The sequence below is a fragment of the Engystomops pustulosus genome, chromosome 10, assembly GCF_040894005.1.
Source record: "Engystomops pustulosus chromosome 10, aEngPut4.maternal, whole genome shotgun sequence".
Classification (NCBI taxonomy): domain Eukaryota; kingdom Metazoa; phylum Chordata; class Amphibia; order Anura; family Leptodactylidae; genus Engystomops; species Engystomops pustulosus.
The window spans coordinates 24,724,910-24,734,743 of NC_092420.1; the positions used below are offsets into that span (position 1 = coordinate 24,724,910).

Genomic DNA, 9,834 nt, shown 5'->3' on the forward strand with positions numbered 1-9,834 from the left:
AAATATAATATTACATTACATAGTACAAACAGTCATATGGGACAATAGGAGTGCGGGCCTATTTAAAGTACATCTACCCCCAGGTGTGTGCCCCTCGGGCAAGCTCTGCTGTAGCTCCTTATAGCTCCATAGAGGTCAGAGCTCTTCAGGTTCATATGCATAATTTTTAAAACCTTTTTTTCTTTAAAAAAACAAGGTCCAATCTGCTTAGGTCCTCTTGCTCTGTTACATATTCCTTGCAGATAGGACAATATGGGGCACATTTACTTACCCGGTCCTGTCGCGATCCCGCGGTGCGTTGTCCGGCAAGGATTCGGGTTTGGCGCAATTCCGCGCTGAGATCCGCCGGTGTTCACCTTCTTCTTCCTGGTGCATGTAAGTGCTTGATCTTGCTACACATTTGGTTTTTTAAATTCCGCGGTTTTTCCGAATCCGGTGGCCACGTTCCCCGATTTCTGTGCAAGCCGACGCCAATGCACCATAATCCGATCGCGTGCGCCAAAAACCAATTCGGCGCAAAACAGAAATATTTGGGAAAACCTGAGGGAAACGCGGTCCGTGGACCCTTAGTAAATGTGCCCCTATGTATTATTTTTTGTTCAGCTTCTCCTGCTCTATAACATGCTGCCTGCAGATGTGCACTGCATACAATCTGCTGAGCGTCTCCTGGTCTATAACAAGCTACCTGTAGATAGGACATTATATACAATCTGCTCAGCCTGTAGTGTCCGATCTGCAGGCAGCATGTAATAGAGCAGGAGTAGCTGAGCAGAGTGTACATAGTGTCCTATCTGCAGGCAGCATGTTATAGAGCAGGAGGAGCTGAGCAGATTGTATTTAGTATCCTATCTGCACAGCTCCTCCTGCTTTATAACATGCTTGATTGGACACTAAGTAGATCAAGCCTCTTGATCTATTCAGCGTGACAAGGGGCGGGGCATGGCAGCTATCAGGGGCGTAGTGTATGATAAATCTCCCCATACATATATAAATAATTTATATGCCACTTTATTTTTTGCAATGTATATTATTTGTTCTAATAGCCTCAAAATAAAACCCGTCTCTTTGTGTTGACATTAAAGTGATGAAAATGAACCTTAATTGTTAAAAAATTCCATTTTTCTTGGTTGTTTCACTTTGTAGTCTAATGTTGATAAAAAAAATCCATCAAATTTCCATAATAAAGTAATCATGTTTCTCCTGAGAATAATGACACTAAATATGTACAGGTTGTTTTTCTCCTGGTGCAGCCATGAGAGACCAGAATAAAGATGCTATTACGTTTATGAAGGTTTTTTTTACTGAATTATGGGCTGGGAATAATGAAAATGGTTAAAATCAAACATAATTCACCTTTATAGGAGGAGTTTGGGCTGGGTTTTTGATTCTTAATTTATTAGGATAAGAAATGAATATTAGATTTTTAGGTCTGATGCCTGGTGGTTACCTTTACCCTTTGGGGGGTTCAATCTGGTAGCACTGGTGCACATCCCATCACTGAAGCCAATGATTGGCTGTAGTCATCATGTGATGACAAATAGAAAGTCACCCCTTCAAGTCCTGCAATCGCTCCATTCAACTTTTTAATTACAAACGAAAACCAATTCTGTTGGGGTAACTTAGTAACCCTGTACTGGTGATTTGGTGGTGGTGGTGGTGGTGGTGGTGGGGAGTGGTTGGATCTTGACCTGTTTAGCAATTGGTGGGTTATAGGTGCTAATATATGACCACACTTGGTCCATTTATTAAAAGTGTGTTGGTTAGATTTCATAGACCAAACATTGCTCCAGGGACGGGGCTCCAAGCATCATAGCTATATATGATGCAAGGAATCCCTGTTTCCCTGTGGAAAAGCAGCTGGATTACAGTGCAGCGCTGTTGTCTGGAAGTTTTGCATCATATATAAGTATGATGCTTGAAGTCCCATCCCTGGCACAGTGTTTGATCCATGAAATCCAACCACCATATGGTGCAGGATTCAAGGATTGTGTATTTTAGCCCTAAATCAAATATCAATTTAAAGGGAACCTGTCAGGAGCAGTTAGCATACTAAACCAGTATTTATATAGAGGCCAACCTAGTGGCCAAAATCTAGAGCCCCAGATAACCATCCTCGTATCTGAACTATTTTGGGTGGCTAGAAGGAAATACTAGTGCCCTAAAAATGTCCTTCAAATAGTAGAAGTCAAACCCACAGCTGAGCTGCCGTAAAAGGCGACCATTGTTAAAAAAATAATTTAAAAAATGAATATCCCATTAAACGTAACCATTTCCATTTCATTTTATCGCCTCTTTCCTTTTATTGGGGTTGTTATTTGTTCTATTGATTATGTGGAGTTTATTCATCATCGAGTAGTAACACTGTAATGTTTCACTGTAAGAGGCGTCACTTTACTGCCGCCCGCTCCCGTGTAATTAACTATCTCCCGTGATTTCATCATTCTGCAAATGGATCAATGTAGCACATTAATAGTGTTATAAAACTGGTAGGAAATTGGATTTATACTCCTGAAATTCATTATCCTGGAAATGAGCATTTTTTAAATATTTTATCTACATTATTTATTTATTTTTTTTAGAAACAACTGTCCTCGCCTCCAGAAAGCAGCGTGATCAGCAGCAGCCTACTGTTCCTGGAGAAGGGCAAGACATGGCACAAAATGTGGGCGTATGTCCCAAAAAGCGATCCTCTTGTACTGTATCTTCAGGTTTGCAGTCAAGTAAGTTCCATTTTTTAATATATTATTTACTCGTCTTTAAACAGCACTGTTTATATGTTAAGGCCCTCGAAGTAGATCATAAAAATCTTGGAATCTCATATAAATCTTAGAGATTCCAATGTCTATAAAAGGACATAAAACTTTTTTTTGCCAGTTGTCAGCCACCACTAGGGGGAGCTTAAGAACGTATTGCATACTTTTATTTTTAAAACTTTCTGTTTATGAAGAATTTTCTTTTAAACAATAAACAAGAGAAGTAATGACAAAATGTTGGCATAAGGAGAAGGATGCAATAGTATGTGGCCATGCAGGACCGGTAAGATTCAACCGATAAAATGTAACAAGTCCCAGGTGATGTCTCATAGATGGACTGATAATGCTGTTGCCACCATGGAGTCAACTTATTGCATACATTTAATATATTAAATCTAATAATACAAGCCTTCTGCTAGCAGTTATCAGTTCCCTTGCCAGGCCCCCAACTATTATTTAAAGTACTAGTCTTCTCATATAGGAAAGATACACCATATGGGCCCTATAGGCCTCATGGGCCAGTTGCAACCGCACACTCTGCACCCTCCTTAAGTTACGCCCCTGTGAGGGGGGCAAGAAAAACACGTGTAATGTCCCTTTTGTGGCTACCAGTTCTAGTTTTTGGCATTGATGGCTTGGCTGAATGTACTGTGAGGCACAGGTCTCACTTTTGTTAATAGATGACCCCCTAGGACCATGAGAGGACATTTATTATGTAATAGGTAGTGACTACCTGTGTTCTGAGAATTGTCACTTATTGGCCGTAGCAGGTCCTGTTAACCTTTTACATCCTGCTGAGCCATTAATGTTGAACGATGTAAGCACCAGTGAAATTGAGAAACAACAACAACAAAAATTCATGCTTGTAAATTCCAGCTTTGTGCCTGGGATCTTTGAAGTTACTGCAGCCAGACCTTCCGCTGTAACTTTTCAAATGCTGCAGTTATGTCAGATGGGCATTGTTATCAATACATGCATATACACAAAGGGTTAAAATCTCTATACTACATTTTCTATATGCAGAGTACTGCATAATATACATCCAGAAGTGACTGCAGTGTGGTAGGCACTATTGTAGGTTAGTTATGGGAAGTCCGGCTCCTCTTAGTGATATGGATCATTAGGCGCCGCTCACTAAGAAGAGTCTGCTATTCTGGCTTCTGAACGTCTCCCTATTAAATATATAATAGGAAGCCTCAGTCCATCCAGTCCCCCAGTCCACAACACTTTTAACCCGACTTTATTGTGTAAAAATGGGCGTGGTGAGCCGATTAGGGGCGGGGTTAAGTAACCTATCGGCTTCCCTCAGTAAGCCGACTCCAGTTTTTCTTGTGAAAGAGCCGGCTCTTCGTGCCTGCTCGTGTACAAAAGATCCATCACTAATATAGGCAGTTTTTTGTTTCTATTACTTGTATGTCTATCATTAGTCTTGTTGTCCATCGCTCCCTTAGTGTTGACTTCCAATTCTGAAGCCTTTGGTTCTTCAGTTTTCCCATAAATTGCCCGTTTTCCATAACATACAATCCCTCCATCCATTGGTCATATTGGTAAAATGTGCCCAAAACAACCCAAGTCGTCCGAACATCTGGTGTTTTATTCCGCAGCAAAATAAATATTACATCTTCACAATCTAGCAGTTTAATTACTCTGCCCCTAACCTACATCCCATAATAAGAATCTCTCCAGCGCTCGGCAGCCATAAACTTTATGTTCCTCGGAGCGGAAGAGCGAGATGTAGCGCACAAATTATTTTCACGCACTTCACCTCTTCCCTTCGCAATCCTCCCAAGGTGATCGTACAGACGCTTCTCTGTTCTGTTCATTTGTGACTTTGGCTCATGGTAACGTCTCCCATCATGTAGGCGATAGGAGCAAAGTGTGTGTGCACATGTGTATATTTGGGGGTTACAAAAAAATAAACTCGTTTTGTTGAATTATATTTTGTATAGATGGCGAATACCATACCATAAGAAATTGGGGAAAAGTTTGTGAAAAGTCCAAATTTCTGAACATATGCAAATTATTCCTTTTTTTACCTTCTCCTTATGTAGCCCCCACTTCTGCTTTTGACATAAAAAGCAATAACATGTGAATAAGTCCCTAGCGGTGGCCCTGTCCATGGCATCCGCTCCTCTTTTCGGCTCTTCTTTGCCAAAGTTATATTTGGGAGTACTAGGAAGCTAAGTAAGGCATCAGTGCCATAGGATGGGCATGAAGAATTTAAAGGAAATCTACCATCAAAATAAAACATGATACACCAGGGACACTTCTTCCTTATAAAATCATCTTGTGCCTGGGGGGCTCTGATGAGAGCCCCTCAGTTCTGTAGCTTTACAGGCTGTTACAGTGAGCAGAGCAGGTCTCCCCTCCCCCTACACTTCCTGCTGCTGCTAGATTACACAGGCAGGGGGAGACAAGTTCTGCTCATTGTAACAGCCTGTGAATCTGCAGCACTAAGGGGCTCTGGTAACACCCCCAAGAGCCTTTCAAGTTTATCAGCATAACTTTTAAAGTTGTTTTTAGATGGAGACCATGGATAACAAATATAAGAAGATTACCAGTCATGGTGCCTAGGTCTATGCGTAAGAGTCCCTGGTTTATCATGATGGATTTTGAAGGCAGATTGCCTTTAAGGCAGCCTCCACTGTTTACAGAAGCTCCAGTCATCCATCCAAGAGTTAAAATTTATATGATTTACCATTATAGCTCGTCTACGCTGATCTCAAAACAGTGAGAGATGGGATAGTGTAGATTTATGGGCCTGTGTAGGCAAAATAAAAATAATTTATTTGCCTCCAGTTCAGAGCCTGCAGATCTTCTCAGTGTCACATTGTCTCTGTGTTTTTATGATGCTTTTTATCTTCATGTGTATTATTTTTCTTCCCTGTCATTCTCTGTCCTCATAAAACTGCCTCGCCCTGTAGTTCTCAGTGTATACACATACCTATACCTGGGGGCGCTCCATCATTAATCATCTGCTCTCCTGAGGGTTTGTGTAGGTCAATGATGTACAGTGGTTAATGAGCCGGAGGCAGCGTGGGGTATTAGAGTAATCTGTTACAGGTTCTATACATGCCCGGAACTCGGATGGATACAGGTCTCAGATATATACAGATACTCGGTGCATACATTATACTCTCTGTATGACCCGAAATCATAGGACCCACTGGAAGGATATTTCCCCCATCACATTTCCATAGACTCTTGAAGTTTAGCAAACATTAGCCCTAGATACCTAAACTTTCAGATGATCCCCAACGCTCCCATTCCTGGTGGTCTCTAATTATTCTCAACACACAGGAAATTGTTTAGCCAATCAGAGACAGTAGCAGTAAAACGCCTTAGCTTCTGGTTGGCTGAGCTGCATTTCCTGTGTGTCAAGAAGGACCAAGAAGTGAATTATTTATGGATCAGAAAAGTTTCACTTGTTTATGCCCTTTTTCTTTTTAAATAAATGTATAATTGACAAAAAGAAGTCCACATACATGAATGTCACTCCAGTCACCTCTATGCGACTGATGGAACAGCACAATCGCATTCAGTCCCATCGATGTCATAAAGAGTTGGTCATGCCTGGACTCTACCATTTCTATGGGACCCACATTCTACTGAGAACTGGGATTCCACTAATTTAATTCTAATTTTGATACCTGTGTTCTCAGATGATATTTAATACAAGAAGGTACTCATGATGTGGTAAAAAAAACACATAACTTTGGGATCGTTGGGGGGATTCTATAATAAATCAAAAAGTCTCACTATTTTGATTCTACTAATAATATGGTTGAAACACTTCCGTGGTCAGGGAATCCTTTACTGTTTATTGTGTTGTCCATATAGTGGTAACATATTCCACTGTACAGAGTTAAAGGGGTTGTCCCAAGTTTAGAAGCTATCCCCCAACGATCACAAGAACGAGACTCTAACTCATTACCTTGCTGTCTCTAGCACTCCAATAGAATGGATTGGAAGGGCGCATGCTCAGCAATTAGCGAGAAGTCTTTTTTAAGACTTTATTTTTGTTTTTCTAAGAACACAACAGTGTACAAAGGCAAACCTCCCCCTCGGGGAAGTACAAGTACAAACATAGCAGATGGGTAGTCAGCGCAAAAATATAAACATGGGATAATCACATCAGCCATTGATACAGAAGTAGAGAGATGCTTTGCCCCGGAAGTGGTACCCCTTTCCTAAGGCGGAGAACACCCATTCACCCAACCATTCACACGCCACACATGGGGCAACCCCTTTAAGCACGCAAATTAATCTATCTCCACATTGGTGGTGGCAGGGGTCAAATCTTAATTCTTCCCAGACATATACATACTTGGTTTAAGTAACGCTTACTCCCCTCATCCCACATGTGAATCACCTGTTCTGAAGCTTCTAGACCATCTCTAATTTTTAATTCCTATCAACACCCAGGAAATGACCATTCGGCCAATCACAGGATACAGCAATGACACACCTTATCTAGTGATTGGCTGAAGGGAATTTCCTGTAGCTAAAATGGGACTGTCAGGAAACGAGTTAAGCTTAAGAACGGGAGTGTTGAGGGATCTCCTAAGTATTGCTTCAGTTATTTTTCACCCCCCCCCCCCCCAAGCTCATTGTTAAAAAGTTTTTCCTTTCTGACCTAACAGGATCTAATTTTGTCTCTTCTTGATTAACAAATATTGAAATTATCACAACGAGATAAGGATTATTGCATATTACAACTTGTACCTTATAATTGATCCTGCTTGTGCTCTTGCAGGATGGACGAAACCAGCGAACCTTTCCACTACCGGGCTATGAAGTCAGCTTACCCAGTGCAAGTGACAAAGTGGACTTAAAGCATGTGTTTAAACTAACCCAGTCCCAGCAAACTTTACTTTTTGGTGCTGATGATGAAGATTTGCTCATGAAGTGGATGGGGGTTCTAGGAAGAGCATCGAGAGTGGGGAGCACAGGTGGCACCGACAGTCCAGAGAACTACTAACGTTCACAAACTTTTACTGTTCTTTTGCAAAACCCAGAAAATCTTAAGTATTGACCCTTTGACAGCAAAGTAACTTCTTGACTTTATCGTGTCTACGTATTAACATCTGTGGTGTTCCCCATCGTATGTTTCATATTTGTACCAGTGTACAACAAGTATCCCGTGTTTTCTTCCTCGAAGGCCGATCGGACAACGGATGTCATGCGGTTGCAGATACAGCACAATGTTTTTCAGTCTACTGTTTTGTATATGTGTATTTAAGTAAGATATAAAAAAAAATATCATCCAAAATACTATTTAGTGCAAATTGTATATGTGAAAATAGTTTAAATATTGTTAACCCGTTAAATATCCAGAGCTGAAAGATCGAATAACAGGTAAACATGCTAAATATCCAAGGCCTTGCCAAAACAATTTTGGAACTGAATACAAGGATGTGGCTGGCCACGTACCGTTCCAACACCTGTATCTTCCTGGCTTCTACCAATAATAGCTACTTGTCGTAAATGTCTGATATTGATGATTGTGTATGCCCATCTAATGATAGATATGGGGAGGACAAATCTACAAGTGTTATCGTCATGTTAAAACTCACCTTTGAACAAAATTTGCAAAAATCTGTAGTCTAGTGAGTGTAACCCTGTTTCTGGTCATTATGTGACTTAAAATCTTCATTTTCCTGTAACTCTTCTCTCTTTTGGATGGCGACATTGCTGCTGTGACTCACTCTGTGTTTAATAAAGGGGACCTGTCAGCAGAAATTAAATAATTAAGTTAATAAAACGCTTCCAGTATGTTGTCAAGTAGCTGAAAACCGACCATATCATTTCTTTTATGGACCAGTGTTGTGGCATCTTCCACAAATTCGACTTTGAGGTGTAAATTGAAGTCTGAAAGAGTTTAGCACTGAAGTAGAGCTCTTCCTTCCTCAAAAGGCCCCCCCTCTGCTGTGACCAATACAATTCATCAAGCTTCTGGACAGCCAGTTACGGATGCAGAGCCATCAATTACTGCAGTGAGGAGAGCTTGACTTCAAATGGTAAACTCTCCACCCATCTGACTTTATACAACCATTTTACATCTTGTTCAGAAGTTTATTTTCTGACTGATGCCTCCAACGTTGGGCCATGAAATAAATATGATGTGGAAGGTGTCCAGCTGCTTGACAGCATCCTGGTAGTGGTATAGTGGATATATTTCTGCTGACAGGTTCCCTCTCTATGATAAGGGATGGAGAAGTAGCTGCTGTGACTCGCTGCTCCACCTCCACTCCAGGCTTTCATGTAATCAGATATCTCTGTGAGCTTCTATCTGTTTCCAGACAACATAATTCAGCAGAGATTACATAGGAACTTTGGGAAGAGACAAGTAAGTGGAGAAGGAAACACTTTCATCTGACAACATATTTACTGTATACAAAGTTTCTTACATTCACTTGAACTATTAAATTGTGCAAAGTTTGTCCAACAAGACATTAAGAGACCATAGAAGGACTTTCCACCTTCCCCCGCACATAAAGAGAACCCCGACCAAGCACCTTCTGCATGTCTTACTAGCTGTAAACCCATTTTTATAAAGTCTGTTTGAAATGACAATTTTAGCACTGCTGGGAACTTACGTTTTTTTATCTGTTATTTCTGGTTAACCTTGTGTTTCTATTTATGATTTGTAAATAATGTTCTATACATATTTTCAGACATTTTAAAAAAGAAAATAAGCTAATAAAAAGTTTAGCACAGAGCGACTCGGGATGTATTTTCTGTTGGCAGTTTTGTGCTGTTTACAGCGCTGTTCACACTACGTTTGTGGCATATGAAGGGAAATGCTCCCAGTGAATGTTCTATTAGGCCATAATAACAGGCATGACAGTCAGTAGGTGACACATTAGGTTTATGTTATGGGCTATATGTTGTAGTGGAAGTGTTGAGAGATTTTCCCACCATATATAAACAGAGGCGCGGTGTGAACAGAGCCTATGGCTATACTGGATTCTTTTAAATTCTTATAATAATGACTAAATCATCGAGACTTTCCATGGCTCCTCATATAGTGAACAGTATGGTGTTTCTCCGGTAATAAGCACATGCACAACTCCGATAA

The 9,834-nt window shown here is 40.6% G+C and overlaps 1 protein-coding gene and 1 long non-coding RNA gene across 2 annotated transcripts in view; one reads left to right on the forward strand and one right to left on the reverse strand.

Annotated features, from left to right (window-relative positions):
- LOC140104543 (uncharacterized) overlaps positions 1-6,349 on the reverse strand; it is an 81,524-nt gene extending 75,175 nt beyond the window's left edge. Inside the window, exon 1 of the long non-coding RNA XR_011850359.1 lies at positions 6,239-6,349. This is a non-coding gene — a long non-coding RNA (uncharacterized lncRNA). The remainder of the gene's footprint in view (positions 1-6,238) is intronic.
- FGD3 (FYVE, RhoGEF and PH domain containing 3) overlaps positions 1-9,472 on the forward strand; it is a 152,930-nt gene extending 143,458 nt beyond the window's left edge. The window contains exons 18-19 of the mRNA XM_072128116.1: positions 2,580-2,720; positions 7,510-9,472. Coding sequence (XP_071984217.1) covers positions 2,580-2,720; positions 7,510-7,734 — 366 coding nt within the window. The 3' untranslated portion in view covers positions 7,735-9,472. The remainder of the gene's footprint in view (positions 1-2,579; positions 2,721-7,509) is intronic.
- The last annotated feature ends 362 nt before the right edge of the window (positions 9,473-9,834 follow it).